General features: G+C 36.7%; 3 protein-coding genes across 3 annotated transcripts; 1 reads left to right on the top strand and 2 right to left on the bottom strand.

The window, feature by feature from the left end:
• Positions 1 to 143: 143 nt before the first annotated feature.
• Positions 144 to 4656, bottom strand: LOC105398548 (phosphoglycerate kinase). Its single transcript, XM_038108450.2, has 10 exons — positions 4497 to 4656; positions 4214 to 4417; positions 3583 to 3809; positions 3227 to 3344; positions 2968 to 3106; positions 2457 to 2591; positions 1870 to 1991; positions 1588 to 1688; positions 1126 to 1224; positions 144 to 409 (listed from the first exon to the last, which is right to left on the bottom strand). The coding sequence occupies exons 1-10, from the start codon at positions 4556 to 4558 to the stop codon at positions 369 to 371; spliced, it is 1248 nt and encodes a 415-aa protein (XP_037964378.2). The 5' UTR covers positions 4559 to 4656; the 3' UTR covers positions 144 to 368.
• A 499-nt stretch (positions 4657 to 5155) lies between these two features.
• On the top strand, positions 5156 to 10549 carry LOC105398547 (WD repeat-containing protein 5). Its single transcript, XM_011570667.3, has 8 exons — positions 5156 to 5500; positions 5635 to 5731; positions 6288 to 6433; positions 7383 to 7527; positions 7846 to 7948; positions 8265 to 8496; positions 8922 to 9124; positions 9801 to 10549. Exons 1-7 carry the CDS (start codon positions 5372 to 5374, stop codon positions 9108 to 9110), a joined length of 1041 nt encoding a protein of 346 aa, XP_011568969.1. The 5' UTR covers positions 5156 to 5371; the 3' UTR covers positions 9111 to 9124; positions 9801 to 10549.
• Positions 10550 to 12627: 2078 nt separating this feature from the next.
• Positions 12628 to 18960, bottom strand: LOC125489601. The gene is made up of 2 exons (XM_048625878.1): positions 18392 to 18960; positions 12628 to 18011 (listed from the first exon to the last, which is right to left on the bottom strand). Exon 2 carries the CDS (start codon positions 17926 to 17928, stop codon positions 13111 to 13113), a length of 4818 nt encoding a protein of 1605 aa, XP_048481835.1. The 5' UTR covers positions 17929 to 18011; positions 18392 to 18960; the 3' UTR covers positions 12628 to 13110.
• Positions 18961 to 20223: the final 1263 nt, after the last annotated feature.

Raw genomic sequence — 20223 nt, 5'->3', positions numbered from 1 at the left:
CCTTTGATGTTTAGCTTCACTTGTAGCTTGTAGTAATGTAGGTAGACATCAGTAATCAGTTATTTCATATTCTCAGGGTTATTTTTTCTCGATTGATACTGAGTAGTGCTGTGGAATGTTGAAAAAAATCAAACAATTAAAAATAAATTATCACAACATTCTATACATTTATTTGTATGCAACAATTCAATCAGTTTATAATCTCACTTGATATTCTCAAAACATAGTTTATTCATATACGTACATCTATAGTTTACACAATAATATATTTTAAATAATTAACAGTAAATTTTGGTTTATACAACTTCTAATAATAAATATATGGGTTACTTATATTAATATTATGGATTTATATTCTACAATTATATTTAGGCATCTGAGAGAGCCGCTACTCCAGGCAGTACTTTTCCTGAAATATAATAAGTAAATATAATTATTTAATTGTAAACATATAACACGGTAATTATTCTACTTATTATAATTATATCAGGTATCTACTATAAATAACTAACTATAAGTACACAACATTTCCAATACATTACAAAATAATCAATAAATGAAAAAGATTTATATAAGTACTAATTATAAAAAGAAAATAAATAAAAACTTAACTCAAACATATTTCATTTATTACCGGTTTTGTTAGTTTTGCAAAGAACAAAAAGTTTTTTTTGGTGTACTTAAGAAACGTGCAAATAGCTGAATCTGAATCTTAATAAAAAAAGTTAAAACTTAGGAAGTTATAATTTGTAAAATATATCCTGAGTCCTATGACAGCTGTCAAATCTATAGTCATCATCATCATCAATCATTTGTTAGTTTTGAAGTGAAAATGTTAAAAACGTAAAAAAGTTAAAAGCACTCACCTATATGACTAGATTCCCCAAGTGTACGTAGGTACTGCGCGTGCCAAAAGGTTGATCAAATGATCAACTTTTGGTTCATACATTTAAGATTCGTTTTGACATTTAGTTCCGTCCATCTGTCATTATCAGTGTCAAGAATAATAATTCATCTTAATTCATATACAAATTTCGACATGCCCGGTTCTCATACAAATGAATGCATTTATGGCATCTAGTCATATAGGTCCGAGGTTAAGTTATGTATCGTCTGTGAACTCACCCTCGAGCAGCTCCAGCGAGGCACCGCCGCCGGTGGACACGTGCGACACCTTGTCCTCCGTGCCCCACTTGGCGCAGCACGTGGCCGTGTCGCCGCCACCTGGACAATATACAACCGCATTGTAATAGTGTGACGTCTGAATTTGAACTTCTACTATGCACAAATGAAATTTTCAACTGCACGCAGTTGTATGTGGCCAAATTCATAGAAAAATTTACAATATTTATAATTATGACATGACGCACAAAGCCAAACCTAAATAAGGAAATGGCTAGGAAGAAGACGAATAAGCCACTGATAACCGGCGCAAAGACTTTTGCTTCAGGTATTTTTTCCAGAAGGCCTTGTGAATTACGGGACTATAATCTTTACCGAACACTTGGATAATAACAAGGATAAGAGACCTATAGACAGAATAAATAGTAATTTTAGTGAGCCTCATTAGATATACTTAGTACTCACCAATAATAGTGATAGTTCCGTTGGCAGTAGCCTTCACGACTCCGTCCATGAGCGCGCGGGTGCCGCCAGCAAACTTCTCAAACTCAAACACTCCGGCCGGGCTGCAGACAAAAAATACTTGCATCTATTGGGTCTAAGATTTATCGTTCTCATTTAAATTGAGACTTTAGCTAGTCTTGGTGAAATTTTAACTTATAGTTGAAGTACATATTTATTTATACAGACATAATAAGGTAAAGTTGGATGTTGAATACGGCCAAAATAAAAATCATTTAAACTTACCCATTCCATACAATAACTTTGGCTCTCGCAATGGGATCAGCAAAGAGTTCCTGGGATTTAGGTCCAACATCGAGACCCATCCAGCCGTCGGGGATACCAGTCTCCACCGTCGCGGTGCCAGCCTGGCGAAAAAAACATTGTAAAAATATTTATTTATTTATTTATTTAATTCTTTATTGCACAGATATAAAATATATAGACTATGGGGTATTCCAAGGCAAACAAAAGGACCTCGAAAGGAGCCTCCCCAAATGACGTATTTAACTGTACTTTATTTATATACGTCCGACGCTCCCTGGGCAGTCAGCTACTGACGCGATGTATTTTCTGTCAATCGACCGTCCAACGGCGAACTGGCCGTCGTAGCACGGTTGCGGATTCATTCTGATGCTGAAGCAACACCGGTTCGTTACCGACGTAGGTAGATAAACGTCTCTATATCTCGATTGACCATAAATACGGCCATGTATTTGGTTTATCTACCTAATATAACCTAATCCTTTCACCATGGTGATCTACCATACCAATGAATGCCACAGAATTTAGATTATGATAATAGCATAGGTAGGTATATGCAATAAGCTTACTTCAGCATCTTCGGCGAACTTGTCGGCAGTGACGAAGTCGACCGGGAGGTGCACTTTGACATTGTTTTTCTCCGCCTTCTCCAGCAGCTTGGCCACAATCTTGGCGCCCTCCGCGTCGTACAGCGAGTTTCCAATCTGAAATAATGAAATAAATCATCAATAAATCAATCAAGATTTTTTACCGTTGGAACTGTAACATCAGACACAATAAAATTTATAATGTTATGTCACATCCAGAGTTGGCAGTGGGGTTCTAAAAGGGTAAGCAAACTAACGTTTCTACTGTGTTACATTAATTTTGCCTACATGATCTTGTTACGAATAGGATTTAGGAAAGAGAGGTACAAATTATTGCTTCACTTAAAATGGGTTGATTAATCATTAAGTACAGTAAGTACTAATTTCAATATTTTCAAAGCAATTCTAAACCAAATCTACTGCTCTCTAATCTTGCTAATCTTGTTAAAATAAACTTTAAGTATTTTGCAATTAATAATAAAAAGATACGCACCGCCATGCCTCTGCTCTCCTTGAGGAAGGTGTAGGCCATGCCGCCGCCGATGATCATCTCATTCACTTTGTCCAGAAGATTCTCAATCAGCTGGATCTTGTCCGCCACTTTAGCACCACCCAGGATTGCTAGGAATGGCCTGTGAAATTATAAATTTATTATATACATTTAAAAAAGGCTTTAGTAGACACAAACATACTATGAATTAATTCAAACAATAATAATATTATATTTTGTAATCTGGTATTAAAAAACTTACCTCTCTGGCTCGTGCAGTGCCTTGGCAAAGTATTGCAGCTCTTTCTTCAGCAGGAACCCGCTGGCTCTCTGCTCAAACCCTTCACCCATCATGGAGCTGTGTGCTCTGTGCGCGGTACCTGAAAAGACATTCATATTAGTAACTAATCAGAACTCAGGCTTATCCTAGTTTAAAAGAAATAACTATAACAGTGGAATAGTGTACTCAATGCACATTTCTTTTCTTTATCATACTGAACTCTTTGATGTATATGCAAGACAAGACCTGCTGAAATTTTGTAAGATAAGTAGCTGTAGCAGGGCTTCCGTCTAGCCCAAGATTGCAGGAGCAACATACAAAATAAATCACTTTCTTACCAAAAGCATCATTGATGTACACATCTCCGAGCTTCCTCAGACTGTCACGGAAAGCCTTAACCTTTTCCGGATCAGCTTTGACCTTAGCCCCAGTGGCATCTACACCCTTGCCTTCCTCTTCTACATGGAACCTGAGGTTCTCCAGCAAGATTACGGAGCCCACAGCGGGGTCGGCACATGCTGCCTCCACCTCTGCTCCCACACAGTCGGGCAGGAATGTGATGTCTCTAGAAGTTTCAGTAATTTGCTGTATTGGAGTAATTTTTAAAAATATAATTCTAAAACTTTTTTGAGTTGCTGATGTATTTATAACCTCTATCAATAGACAGTTTATGGCACTGACCTATATGACACCAGATTCCCCAAGTGTATTGTAATGCATCAAAAGGTTGATCATATGATCAACTTTTGGTTCATACCACATTCAATTAGTTCCATCCAGCTGTCATTATCAGGGTCGAAAATGATAATTGATATACAAAATTCAACACGCCCGGTCCTCATAGAAATTAATGCATTTGTGGTATCTAGTCATATAGGTCTGTGGTTTATGAACTGATAAAAATTATATGAAAAAGGTTATTTTTATAAAATTTTAAAATCTCAAAGTAGGTACCTATTCTAAGTGTACCTGTTTAATAGTTTTTTCAGCTCTTCGGCGACGGGTTGGAGTGTGTACTTCAGGTTGGGATTACCATCAGGCCTGCCCAAGTGAGACATCAGCACCACCGACTTAGCTCCTTGTTCAAGGGCATACTTCACCGAATCTAGTGCAGCTACTATTCTCTGGTTGTTGGTGATAACACCCTCTTTCAAAGGGACATTGAAATCCACCCTGAAAGAATAAATATGATAAGATATGGTAGTGGTTACAAAAAATTTATTTTAAGGATGAAAAAAAATATTTATCTTACCTCATTAACACACGCTTTCCAGAAAGGCTTAGGGCATCGATACTTAGTTTGTTTAGAGCCATATTTGCTTAATATTCGAGTTTTATTAAAAAATTAAGAATTTAAAACTTTGACTTTGCGGCTCCTCTAGAAATGTCAAATTTAACCTTGACGTAAGGAAGGGTCAAATATACTTGCCAGCTGAAAAATATTATATGTGCCCTGCCTACAATGGCGAAGTGATTATACGTACGAATTTTACCATAGACATCAAGTTATTATTTTTACCCGACTGCCGAAGGAGGAGGGTAATATTTTTTAGTACGAATGCATCATCTTGATGAAGCGTTTTATGACAGCTCTGAATTTTTTGAGTTGATTGTAGACAATGACAAGGACTTTTTTTGATTGTTGATTAAGGTAATGCAGTCGTGTTTTTCCAAGTGTTTTTCACAAACGCGCAACCAAAGAGTATATTATCGCGCGACTGCATCGCTACAATAAGTCATAATGGGTAAGTAATCCAACTGTCCCTTCTATACAAACCTGTTTACAAAAACTTTAATGTCTGCGGCTGCTCGACAAGCAAGTGGTTAGTAGTTTAGTACACTGGCAAATGAATAGGCCACCTTCTGCTTGGACCATAGACATTTATGACGTAATGGGAAGCGGGCGGGAGAAATTTATCATGTTGGCAGCACTGATTTCGCGAAATGCACGACGCCTCGGATTGGAATATTTCTTTGAAATTTTGTGATAAAAATTATAATAAATACAAGTGGCTATTGCATTATAAACTACCCCAAATCGTAGTAACTACTCACATAGACATTTCGTGATAATTAGTGACGGTGGGAAGTGACAAACAAAGAAGTGTAGTGCGTCGAAATTGAAACATGGTGCCGTTAGGACCCGGCCCGGGGCATCCTGCTGCACATCAACCGCACGGAGGGTCTTCCTCTAATTTATCGGGTCCTACATCACTCTCTCAAAGTGCTCCGCAGTCAAATAAATCTTCAGCAGCTGTAAGTACTTTACTGTTGGTCTATTTATTGCACAGTTTTACGTGAAGCTTGCCGCTTGCACATGTTTATGTAACTTCAACTTTTTGTTCGAGAACACGTGCGATTTGCCGCTAAATTTTGTATTTATTTTGCAGAAACCCAATTATACATTGAAATTCACCCTCGCTGGTCACACAAAGGCTGTATCGTCTGTCAAATTCAGTCCAAATGGAGAGTGGCTGGCCAGTTCTTGTAAGTATTGCTTCTAATAACTGAGATTTTAAGGTCATCATTGCTCAATAATTTCAATATTCACATTAACACCATAGCAACACACAATGCAATCTAAAATAACTACTAACTGTTACAACATGGTGGGCCATGGGTATCGGTACTATCAACCTTGAAAGTACTTTAATATTTAGTAGGTACATATAGGTGCCTTCCAAATAAACTTTTTTCCTAAAAAACACTGTGAATTATTACAATAGATAGGTACCTACTGTAATACTAATTACACTATGCTAGAAAATGATTTTTGTTGTAGGTACCTATTTGTATAGCTTTAAAATTTGATGTGTCAGTGGCCTTGGTCTGTCCATTGAAACTACTATTTGCAGTGAAGCAGCCATGTGATAAGATCCTATTACCAAAACTTGATAGCTTACCTTGAATTTATACAAATTTTATTACAATACCACATAATGCTTACTAGACACTTCCTACTAGATACATTTTGTATAAATAATAACATTGCATTCTCCTAATATCAGCTCATGCTAATTATTTCAATTTAAACTGATTTCAGCTGCCGACAAACTTATCAAAGTGTGGGGAGCGTACGATGGCAAGTTTGAGAAGACAATTGCAGGACACAAGATGGGAATCAGTGATGTGGCCTGGTCCTCCGACAGTAGACTGATAGTCAGTGCAAGTGATGATAAAACTTTAAAGGTAAGATTTTCATAAAAAAATTGACATGTTATACGGTATGTATAATTTTATGATAGTTTCCTCTAGAGGCGCCATTTTTTATGCAATAAAATGTAAACTGTAACTTGTACTAGACATGCATGTCCATATGAAGCCCTAAAATAGAAAGATATTAAATTTGAATGTACTGGTGGATAACAAAGTTGTATAACTAAACAACTCCAATGAAGCAGCAATCAGACAGTAAAGAAGCTTTAAATATTGTGACTTCAATTAATGAATTTTGGAATCATATTAGCCCTTTGTATACAGTCAACAAAAATCATCATCATCACTGATGTGAGTATGAACCAAATATTTCCTAAAATGTTGTCCATGACATGAATTAAATTTGTTATTCAAATAAGCCTAAGTAGTTCAGTAGAACAAATTCATTATTTTCTTTTTGAAGTTAAGTTATAACTGGTTTTTTCACACCAAAAACAAAATGAAAACCTTCAATCTTATAATAAATATAAGAATGAATTAGATTTGTAGGTATGTTTGTTTATGAAACTTATTACTAAACAAATTGTATCAGGATATTAAATTTTATTTATTGGTTGTATTGTTAACCATTTTTTTGAGTAGTGAGAATTATAAATAACTTTATAACAACTATTGACCTAACTATTTTCGAAAAGAATATGAATCACTAAAACACGAAAACCAACTAAAACCTAAGTATGAAATTGTTTTGAGGTAGTTGACCCTATTACAAGGAGTAAAACTTAGACTGATAAGAATATTTACTTTACAACAAGCTGATAAGATTGATGTATTACTTTCGTGGGAACAAGCTTTTAAATTTTGATAACAATAACAATCTTAAAATAAAGGCCAAAATAGTTGTATAGTTTTTATACTGCATTGCCTATTAATATTAATTTTTCTTCACCACACTTTAAAATTATGTATTTTTCTTTTACAGGTATGGGAATTAAGTTCAGGCAAATGTTTAAAGACTCTCAAGGGCCATAGTAATTACGTATTCTGCTGTAATTTCAACCCACAAAGTAACCTGATTGTGTCGGGCAGTTTTGACGAGAGTGTCAGGATATGGGACGTACGGACTGGTAAGCATTTTAATTTGTAATCTATCTGGTATGGCTCATGTTGTCAAAATAATACATCAAATCTGTATGAGATGGTCAGCTCTAAATACATAGACTTACATTACACTCATATAAGTGTCATAAAATTTGCAGCAAAATTTATAATTATAAAATTACCTCTAAATACATAGTAAATATTTATTCTAATTATTTGTACAATAAATAAACACCCTATATAAATAACCAGCCTATTGCACAGGCTATGATGTAATAAATAGCGAGCCTACACCTAATACCCAGGAACAAACATGTTTAAAACAATTACCGTTTTGTTTAAAGGTAAATGTTTAAAGACTCTGCCTGCACACTCAGATCCTGTGTCAGCCGTACATTTCAACAGGGATGGAAGTCTCATAGTTTCATCTAGTTATGACGGCTTATGGTATGTATCTTGGCTTTTATAATATGATTATATAATCATTTATCTTGACTAATTTACCAGAAAATACTTTTTTAAATCTCCTTGGAGTTACTTCTCTACTACTATCTGCCTGGAGGAATGTATCAAACAAATCGCGGTGTCATTGGTACTCTATGCCTCTGGGCTGCTACTTGTCTATTACGGACAGGACCCAGCAAAACTTCTCTTATAATTCGTTCATAAATACACTGCAGCCGTAATAATAGATTCATCGAACCCAAAGCTCCAATCTCCAATGTTTTATTAAATATTGCTAAAACATTATCACTATCCACAGTCGAATCTGGGACACAGCGTCGGGCCAGTGTTTGAAAACGCTGATCGACGACGACAACCCGCCGGTCTCCTTCGTGAAGTTCTCGCCCAACGGCAAGTACATCCTCGCGGCGACGCTGGACAACACTCTCAAACTGTGGGACTACAGCCGAGGGAAGTGCCTCAAGACTTACACCGGACATAAAAACGAGAAATACTGCATCTTTGCCAACTTCAGTGTTACTGGCGGAAAGGTAAGACGGTTTTTTTTTTGTGTAGTGTGATTGCCAGAGTTAGTTTGAAGGTCATGTAATGTGTCTCGTTACGGTAGATTGATGGTTGCCATCGCCATGATGACGCAATTTTGATGACTTTAGCACAAAGTTTATTTTAAGCACATTTTTTTGTGATCACAGCCTAATCTACAAAATACTGCGATACAGCTATTTCACGTATTTTTGAACTGGGTAATGGTATTGAAGAGATTTTTTATATCATGTGAATTTAATCAAGTAGATAAATTAGATAATTTAGTGTTTGCTGTATAAATTCTGCGTACAAGGACAAAATTAATATGAAAATTTCAAACGGACTGAATGTAAACACTACCAATGTTATTGAACTGAAACAAATGCTATTCTACCAAGACCTCACCTAACTCATCTCTCCTCGCCAACAGTGGATCGTGTCGGGCTCGGAGGACAACCTGGTGTACATCTGGAACCTGCAGTCGAAGGAGATCGTGCAGCGGCTGTCGGGCCACACGGACACGGTGCTGTGCACGGCGTGCCACCCCACCGAGAACATCGTCGCGTCCGCCGCGCTCGAGAACGACAAGACCATCAAGCTTTGGAAGAGCGATACTTAATACCCGTGTTTCTGGTGAGTACACACATACATTTGCTCACGAGTCTCACGGCTGTAATCTCCGAGGGTTCGTCAGAGGTGACTCGCAAGCGAGCAACCCGCTTTTCGCTGTTTTCCGTGCAGCGTTGACTGATTTTGATATTGATGGGGCGAACTCGCACAGGAAAGGGAGAGGGCGAAGAGCGACGCATCACTGATAGTCCATTTTAAACTTACGAAGACGCGAGACCGCAATCGCCAGTGACTGCCGCCGCCACAAACAAAACTCAACCATTTATTTAGACTCAAGTAAAATATATACTGTCACACACATGACCCTTATCTTCAAAATTCATTTATTTTCGTCACACGTCCGTAACTTGGGCGACAGTGTAGATTTAAAGATGACCCTCACGTCAGGGCATGGATTCTACAAAGAAATGTCCATATAACAACTAGATAACACTATTCATGCTTTTTGAAGATCCTATAACAATAAAAGTTCAAAGTAAATTGATGGTAGAATATTGGGTTCCTGAATCTCAACGCCCATTTAATAATATAGATAGATAGAATATTCTTTATTTGTACACAAGAACAGATTTCATAAAGCTTATATACAAACACATAGGTACAAAAAAGGCGGTCCTATCACTATAGCTAATATAATGTACATTATGATGAGTGCTAACGGTGTGAATGTTGTTCGCAGGCTACAATACGCCGCGGCGTCGCTGGGAACACGGCTCACTTCGCGGGCCGCAGTGCTCGCGGCTCCAGAATACTTACCGTTGATTGATACCAGAGTTTATGGTACGCGCAATGCCAACCAATTTTATTTTGTCTAGACTTAGTCAATCACAGTGACATTGTGTTAATTTTCGGTTGTATTTAAGGATTTTAATAGGGCTTAAATCAAAAGGTACCAACAGTTTAGGGGTGATAGTATTCAATGCGGAACTGGCCCGCGTCCATAAATGATTAATTGGAATGTTGTAAAATATACATTTTGTATGTTAAGATTTATAATTATGCTTTAACTATTGAGACAAAGATTCTTTGAGTGATGATGGATGTTTTTCGTATAATTCGTTAGCTGTAAGTCGTAAAGTTTGTTAGAGAATCTATATTTTTCTACATTTTTAATGTCTTAAAATATTGCATTGTTTGTGAATGGATAACATAGTACAAAATTTGAATCTTTATAAGTTCCGGTGCCGATCATATTTTGTATTATAAATGATGAGTAAAATACGCATTGTTTAATGGATACTATCTACCCCGCAGTTTTTGATTTTTAGCCTGTACATACGTTTGTATCTGACATACCTAATAAGGATACATCAAATATGAATTGTTTTTTTTAGCATTTATGTTTCGGTTAAGAATGCGTTTGTAAGAATTCAGCTTATAAATAAGAATAACTTTGTTGGATGCAATTAAAATTTAGTTATGTAAGAATTTATATATTTTATTTCCCAATATACCTACCTATGTAACAAATTTACTTTCAGACTTGTATATAGTAGTGATTAGCAAATATGTGGTAGGTTTAGAAAAGGAGTGGGATATGGGAGTAGCATTCGCCATAGCATTTGCCATAGTACCGTTAAAACTTTGATAAACAATAAACGAGCGAACGAAGATAGTGTCGGTGCAAAAGAAACGTCTTGTGACATACAGGGTGTAAATGGCATGCTCCCGAAAACTGAAACCACGTGATCTACCGGTCAAAATAAACAACTTTTCCCACGAAACATACCATCCAAAACAAAATCTCTCAAGAAAATCCCACACAGTAGGTATATAACTTTGTATGGGAAATCGAAATCGGTCGGTTTATTTCCCAGGGTATGTTTCTTGGAGAACGAACGTTGTTCAGTTTGAGCAGTAGATCACGTGGTTTCAGTTTTCGGGAGCATGTCATTTACATCCTATATACATATACACCTCACTTTCCAAGTGAGCTTCTATTTTGAATGAGTTCGGTTTGAAGATTTGTGAGTTTATACTCGATAAGTTGTTCTATGTGTGCAAATCAAACTGATCGATATGTCGCAGGCATCTGGTTTAATCTCCTGTTTGATTGAACCGCTAGCCCGTTCATTGGATGACGCTACTCAGTTGAATGACTAAAGAACAACTCGTCAAGTGGTTGACTGTAACGTCCAACGTCTTGACTGAACGTTATTCAGCGAAGTCGTTAAATGGGATATATTATAGCAACTTTGTAATGTCTGGTTAGGATGAACATGACCAGACAAGAGTCAACAAAAAGACTATTTTACAAAGCTCTCATCTCACAAATTAACTAAACTATAACAATAAACGTACCTTGATATTGTTGTTCATAATTTTCCATTTTCAGCACATTTTTTTTCTTTGAAACTATCCGCCGGCGGTGTAATAATAGGTAAATCCATGTTGTCACACTATTTTAACATAAATAACGCACTTTAAAGCTAATTTATTTGCAAAAAATAACAATACAAGTGCTTTTTGTGTCAGCTGTTCGCTGTTAGACGCCATATTTGTTTTATTCACCACCTGACTGATTTTAAGTCCGCTAACTAGTTGGACGTTTTGTGACGCTTGTACAATCAACGTTCGGCCTAGTCATACAACTGAATAGCGTCATCCAATGAACGGGCTAGCGGTTCAATCAAACAGGAGATTAAACCAGACGCCTGCGACATATACATAACGAAAGGGTTACTCGAGCATTCGATAGCTACTCGCAAGGTGTTCGTGCTACCAAATGGGTTGACAGCACTTTCGAATAGAATGCGAGTTCGAACACTCGCACTCGATTCTATTGTCGCGAATGCATAATAGCATTGCGATTAAAATCGTAGGGTTCACATAACTACAAATGTAAATAAAGTATTTAGTAGGTAGGCATATAATTATTTTCTTACCTTCCAATGAACATGTCTGGCTCTATCTGCTTCGCATACCTATATCAAATCTTACATACATAAAATCATTTCTTAAGAGGTTCGAATGTAGAACCTTATCTTTCTGGTGGGACCTCTGTGTCCCGGTAATGGCCTCCAAACCACCCCTTTCTGAGCCATTCCTCTGCCACCTAGTTCTCAGGTTTCTATAATAACATAATGATAAGAACTCACCGATGTTATCGTCCTTATACGGCTTGTAACTCACCACATCTCCTCCAAGAACCTCTTCTTTTTCTTTTCTTTCACCAGTAACAATCACCATTTTTTCCCTCCTATAACTTCTCTATTTATTTTTCTTAAACAGTGTTACCAACCTTACCAACTACTTATCCCTCACATTTCGTTTCTGCAAACTTATTTTAACTGGAATCGCGTTTCGCGACACTCCCAAAGGAACAGGGAAGAAACTATTATGTATTGTTATTGTTTAAAAAAGGTTTGATTATATTAAAATAGTTAATATTATTATTAGTAAGTTATTGAAATAAATTATTTATCTTTGACTAAATTCTTATTAATTTATTACCTACCTAAAGTTAATGAAAGGCCAAGAAATGTAATTCAATAACAACAAAAACATAGAATCATACGTGACATTTATTCATCAAGAATAAGAAAGTATACTATTCAATTACATATTATATACTTCTAATTATACTTAAAGTATACGATACATCGATACCTTTAAATAACTATAGTTGAATACAATTCACACATATTAAATTTACTAATTCCTTGGTCCATTGAGCAATCTTTTCTTTAGCTCGTCTTGCGGCGGCACGACTATTACTTCTCTGATCTCTAGGCTCTACTGTTTCTATTTCGGTGGGCATGTCAATGCTTCTCCCTTCCATCTCTGTTTCCTGAGTAGTTTTCAATGTTTCTGTTTCTTCCCTACAGTCTGATTCTGTCCTAGTAGATACATGTTCCTTTTCTATGTGTTCATGTTCTTCTATCTCCAATGGGAAAAGATGGGCAATGGATCTTATATATTCCTTGTCACCAACCTTAACTGTTGCTACTCTCACTTCATTGTCTCTTCCTCTATGAAGCAATATTATTTTACCTATCTTCCAAGTAGAAACGGTTATTGTTATCACCTTTGATCTGTACGACATCTCCAACCTTAGGTTTGGACTGGCTGACCACTCTGGGCTGTTTATGTCGTATTTGTGTTCTTTCCTTCAAAGCATTAAGATATTGGTTGATGAACATTTTTCTGAATTCATCTACAAGTTTGTGGCTTCTCTTCCATCCCTTTATTAGTAGTTCCTTTGTAATAGTATCTTCTCTGGATTCATATGGTACTTCCGAAGTTTGCATCAAACAGTCATTCATTCGAAGGAAGTCCAGGGGTTTCAATATATGTTCATGTTCAGCCCCAACATAGGTCAACGGTCTTGTGTTAAGTACCAACTCAATTTCTTTCACAATAGTTGACAGTTCGTTGTCTCTCAGCAAACGGCTATCTAACGATCTCTTCATACAATGTTTAACCAAGCCAACTAAGCGTTCATAGAAGCCACCATGCCAAGGTGCTAACTCTGGGATGAACTTCCACTGTAAGTTGTTGTCAATACAGTATGGTCCGGCCATGACTTCTGCTGTAAGCTTGAATTGAGCTGCATTGTCAGATATTATGAGACGTGGCAATCCTCGTTCTGCTATGAACCTTCTGAGTGCCAAGGTACACTGTTCCGCTGTAAGATCCTTCACTATTTCAAGATGAATTGCTCTCACAGCTAAACAGGTGTATAGGCATATCCATCTCTTTTCTGTTTGTCCTTTATCCGTGGTAACTAGAAGAGGTCCAAGATAGTCCAGGCCGATGAACGAAAACGCTGAAGTGAAGTTTACTCTTTCTTCTGGTAAGTCAGGCATCTGAGGTAGTCTGTAAGGACCTCCACCATATTTCCTGCACTGTAAACATCTCTTCAGTGCTTTTTGCACTTTACATCTCCCTTGTGGGATCCAATACTTTTCACGAATTAAAGAAAGAGTATGTGTTACTCCAACGTGATAGTTGTCCTTATGAATATTGGATATGATTTCTTCTGTCAGACTGGAATCTTTCGGTAGGAGGATGGGATATTTGCGGTCATAAGGCAGGTCAGTTAAGACTATCCTTCCTCTGCATCGGAGTAAGCCATTTTCATCTTTGAATACACCAAGGCTACGACTTAAATCAGTACTTTTTCCTGCACATTCCTGTGGGTAGTGTAATTTCTGTTCTTTCTTGATTTTAGCAGTAATATTGGTAATCGTTTCTTCACTTTGTTGCAATTGCAATGATTCTGGGTTTACATTTGCTTCATTTAACGTAGGTCCATCTTCATTTTCAGTAGACTCATTTTCAGGATATCCTTCTGACTGGGTCAGACCCTCCAAAGCACACAGGTTTTGTGTCATTGCCCAGTTATTCTTGTATTCTCTTTCATTCTTCAAAAATTGGGGTCCTTCAAACCATAGTTCTCTTTTTGCAGGTGTAAAGTCTGCAACTCTGGTTGCAATATCTGCTGGATTATCCGCTGATTTCACATACAAAACTTGCGTGTCTTGTTTATTTATTTCAGTAACTCTTCTTGAGATAAAAGGAGGTAATAGCTTTTCTGAGCGTAACCAGCTTATAACAACTTGACTATCAGTCCAAAGGTATTGTTTAGATATCGGTACTTCAGAGTGTTGTCTCACATATCTTAAAAGTCTGCTGCCAATAAGAGTACCCAATAGTTCCAACCTCGGAATTTGTAGATTATCTTGGTCTTTGAGTGGAGTCAGTTTTGACTTGGACATAAGCAGTCTTACTATCACTTTATCCTGTGATTCTGTTTTGATGTAGACAGCTGCCGCGTAGGCATCCTTGGATGCATCCGTAAAACAGTGTAACTCATGTACTGCGTTATCTTGTGTAGCGCCTATGTATCTTGGAATCTCAATATCTTGAGTTTGGTGTAGACTGCTTGCAATCCTATTCCACTCGTCTCTTAAGTCTTCTGGCAGTTTGGTGTCCCATTTAAGTTTTAATTTCCAAAGTCTCTGTAGATATTCCTTAGCTGGTAAAAGAAGAGGACTGCTAAATCCACAAGGATCGTAGATTGAGGCTATTTCTTGAAGAACATACCTTTTAGTCATATCTCTATCACAGTTACTTATCTGTGTTTTAAGCTTTAATGTATCTTCTAGTGTGTCCCACACAAGTCCTAACACCTTTGTGACTTCTTTGCCTTCAAGTAGATGTTCAGGTATTTCTTTTAGAAATTCTTTGTTATTTGAGTTCCATTGTCTCACGTTCATCGAGATTGTTTGAAGGGAAGCATGTATTTTTTGATACAATCCTGTAGCTTCATCTTGTTGTTTCGCTCCTAGTACAAGATTATCAACATATATCTTTTCTGCTACGTTCTTAAGTGTTTCATCTCCACATTTCAGAAAATGGCTCTTTATTGTTGCATTTAGTAGGAATGGACTGGATACTATTCCAAAGGGAACTCGACAAAATCGGTAGCATTGTAAGTTGTCTTCTGTTACTTCTTTTGTAGTATCTTTTACCCACAGGAATCTAGTGACGTCACGATCTTCGTTCTGAAGTCCTAGTTGTAGGAAGGCCTTCTCAATGTCTGCTAGGATTCCTATTTCATGTTGACGAAACCTCAAGATAAGTCCAGTTAAGTCTTCAAGCATCAATGGTCCTTTGTACATACATTCATTCAGGCTAGATTGTGTACTTTTAGACTTAGCTGATGCATCATAGACAATTCTCAGTTGAGTAGAGCTATCTTTCTTGACCACGCAGTGATGTGATAAGTAATGTATTGGATGTTGCACATTTTCAAAAGCATTCTTCACCTTTTCTATCACTCCAGATGACTCCTGTTCTTGAATGGTGTCATCATAAATGGCTAAAGTATTCTTATCCAATCTTCTTAATAGGCTGGTCAGTCTTCCTACAGCTAGACCATAGTTTGATGGTAGGTTTGGTGGATACTGGACCCACGGCCATTTGACATGATATCTGTTCTCTTCAAACGTAACTGTATTGTTGAAATTTCTTAAAGCTTCTTCTTCATTTGTAGTCTTTGGAGAATCCCTAATACCGATGGATTCCAACTCCCAAAGTTGTTTAATCTCTCCTTCCTTGATAGGTAAGTCCGGCTGAACAAAACCAAAGTTATCTGGCAGGTTAGTTTGCATGTAAGTTGCTACACTAAGAACATGTTCTTGATGAAAGGGAGATCTGCCACTGAAGACCCAACCGAAATCTGTTTCAATTAGATAAAGGTTTTCTTCAATGCTAAGTTTTCCATTTTTGATGAATGTGAAGTAATAGTCGTTGCCAATGAGAAGATTTATCTCACCGCCCATGGATCCATCATCTGAAGGAATTATTTCTTGACCAAATTGGTACTGTCTGAAATCAAAACATGATATCTGTTGAGTTATAAAGTTTACAACATTAACTATTACATATCTTGAGTGGCCGGAGTCACAAACTAATTCTATCTTAACTCTAGGACTCTCTAGCTTCTTAGGTTGCTCCAGACCAAAGGTGTAAATCATTAAGTGATCTGTTTCAATGATTTCTGGCACTATAGTCTTAGTTAGGTTTTTAGTGATGTACGACCTTTGGCTACCAGAATCTAGTAAAATTCTACATTTATGTAAAGTACCATCTTTACTTCTTACTTGAGCTATAGCAGTCTGTAGTACAGTACCTTTATTCTTCTCGCTGCGAGTCTGTAGTGTTGTACTTTTCTGGGCCATATTGCACAGTGCTCTATTATGTTTTCCGATTTCACCACAGTAGAAGCATCTTCTTCTTTCTTTGCAATCTCTTGCTGTGTGATTCTTTTTAAAGCAAACAAAACAACGTCCAATTATCTTCTTTTTCCTGTCTTCTACTGACACCACTTGCTTACAGTTGTCATTAAAATGTTCTCCATCACAGAAGATACAAGGTAAGCTTCTCTTCTTTCTCTTTGCAGGTGTGACTTTGGGTGTAGGGAATTTCCTCTTCACTGGATATTGTCTCTCCTCAGTAGTGTTTGTAAACGATAGTGTACTCAGCAAAGGTTTTGTTGTAGTGACACGAGCAGTAATCTGTTGTTCCAATAATTTTCTTATAGTATCAACACTTTGTTCTTCTACTTTTACTTTCATTTTCAATTCATAGATAATATCTTCAGGGTACTTGTTTAATATAATTCTTCTTAAATTATTGTGGTTAGTATCTTCTCCCAAAGCTTTTAAAATCCTGAGGTGTTTCTCTATTTCATTAAATACATTCATGCATTCATTTGGTGAATGAGCACTTTTGAGGTTAAGAAGCGCCTCGTAATGAGCATCAATGACCATCCCAGGCTTACCAAAACGATCTTTTAAAATATCAACTGCAATCTCATAGTTTTCATGAGTTATGTCTAAGCCTTCAATGGCCGCTAATGCCTCTTGGTCCAGGGATGCCATCAAATAACTGAACTTGTCAGCTTTGGTAAGTTTTTGGGTATCTACGCTGGATTTAAAACGGTCCCAGAATTCATTCCACTTCAGAGTGTCTCCATTGAAACGTGGTAACTCTAATTTTGGTAGTTTGGATGTTAATTGATCAACGTGTTGTACTGGTGGGTCACCATTGTTTTTGTTATCGAGGAGCTTTGCTTCTATTTGTATTTCTGTGTAAGTTCTGGATTCTTCTACTGTCAACTTATCCATATAAATATGGGTCTCCTTCATAAAAAGTTCATTGAGCAACTTGAGGTTGTAATAATCCACTGGTTCAGTCTCTCCTTTTTTTATTTTAGTAAGAATAGTCTCTACCTTACCTTTGACTATCTCTATTCGAGTTTTCCATGCTTCCGTCATCTTTGAGCCAATTTTTACCATCGGCAACTTGTCCTTGACAGTGCTGAAGTGTCACGACAGTAGCCTCTGATGTCTTCTCTGTCCTGGATACAATCAGGATCAGTCTGAAAGGTGATTGATAATGATCGAGTAAGTTCTCATAAAGATAGTACATTTATCTAGCCTTAAATGTTTTCATTCTAACAATTTGCGTCTCAAGTTTGTTGTTATAACTTAAAGTTACAACATGGATGTGATTACTGTTACTGTTCAATGAGGTATACATCGACAACATCCAAATAAAATTCTTAAAGTAAAAAAGGCAAGTACAAATTTGAGATAACCCACTAAACCTTTCAAATTTTATCATCATCACAGACCTCTTGAGTAGCGTACATGCTGCGTAGGTATCATCTAAATTCAAAATAGGAATCGCTAAAATCATTTTATGGGCAATGGCTACCATGTTCGATTATTATCAGGAATAAACTTAAAATCCACTCACCGATCGTATGTCCACAGCCAATAACAATAACGTAATTCACAAATACACTTTAATCGCATTGAATCATGGAAATGGCCTTCCTGACGTTTAAATTTATTGATTTTATCGATAAAACAAAGACGCCCATACGCCATTGATCAAGATGAGTTTGAGAAAAAAGTTTGTTTTGTAAGGTTGGTAATGGTAAAACTTTTTCAATAGTGATGTGCCACAAAAGGTTCATAATCGAAAATTGATTTGAATCGAAATCTATTGTTTTGAGATTCATTATTCTGGTGATGGTCCTTGGTAAATTTTCTATCTTGGATTAATATCTCTAAAATATTAATACCGGTCGGTAGTTACAATAAACCGAATTCTTACTCTGACATGACCACATTCTAAGGCTGTCTTCTCTGTTATTCTTTAGGATTCTACTCTACTCAGTTCATACTCTAAATAAACTGAGTGTAGAAACCTCTTGCATGCAAGTTAAATATACATATTTATTCTTTCTAATAATTGTCAGATAACATACACTTAACATTTTCTTCAAGTGAATGTTACAATCTGACCGCTCTCTTCTCTCTTTTGTGTTTGGCCTGACAACTCAGTCGTCTCTAGGTGAAGTAAGTAGGTAACACAAAAAAAAACAAAGTTTCGAAACCAACTCTATTTATTTAAGTTATTTAGTTTGTAAAATTGACGTTCATCAGAAAAATATATATTTATACGATGAATAAAAACATTTTGACTTTGACTTATTTGCCTTTTACAACTCAATATCTTAATCATAATCGAATCGTTACTGAAAAATAGTAGGAACAACTCTATTCCTCGCTTCTCTGTTTCGTAGATGGATCAGGCGGAACCGGATACAATGCGAACAGTTTGTAAAAATAAACTGTGTACTCGATGGTCTATGGTATATATATGTCGCAGGCAACTGGTTTAATCTCCTGTTTGATTGAACCACTAGCCCGTTCATTGGATGGCGGTATTCAGTTGTATGACTAAAGGACAACTCGTCAAGTCGTTGATTGTAACGTTCGACGTCTTGACTGAACGTCATTCAGCGAAGTCGTTGAATGGGATATAGTATAGCAACTTTGTAATGTTTGGTTAGGGTGAACATCACCAGACAAGAGTCAACAAAAAGACTATGTTACAAAGCTCTTATCTCACAAATTAACTAAACAATAACAATAAACGTACCTTCATATTGTTGTTCATAATTATCCAGTTTCGCCACTTTTTTTCTTTGAAACTATCCGCCCGCGGCGTAATAATAGGTAAATCCATGTTGTCACACTATTTTAACACAAATAACGCACTTTAAAGCTAATTTATTTGCAAAAAACTAACAATATAGGTGCTTTTTGTGTCAGCTGTTAGCGGTTAGACGCCATATTTGTTTTATTCACCACCCGGCTGATTTTAAGTCAGCTAACTAGTTGGACGTTTCGTGACGCTTGTACAATCAACGTTCGGCCTAGTCATACAACTGAACAGCGCCATCCAATGAACGGCCTAGTGGTTCAATCAAACAGGGGATTAAACCAGTTGCCTGCGACATATATACCATACCTAAGCTGTTTAGGAATCAAAATTACAAATCATTCACGCTTTACAAAAAAGTAAAAAGCTTATGAGAAAATCCCAGCATCTCCACCATGTCGCGAATGCATAATAGCATTGCGATTAAAATCGTAGGGTTCACATAACTACAAATGTAAATAAAGTATTTAGTAGGTAGGCATATAATTATTTTCTTACCTTCCAATGAACATGTCTGGCTCTATCTGCTTCGCATACCTATATCAAATCTTACATACATAAAATCATTTCTTAAG

The sequence above is a fragment of the Plutella xylostella genome, chromosome 15 (assembly GCF_932276165.1).
Source record: "Plutella xylostella chromosome 15, ilPluXylo3.1, whole genome shotgun sequence".
NCBI classification, from domain to species: Eukaryota; Metazoa; Arthropoda; class Insecta; order Lepidoptera; family Plutellidae; genus Plutella; species Plutella xylostella.
This window is presented reverse-complemented; position numbering and strand designations above follow the sequence as displayed.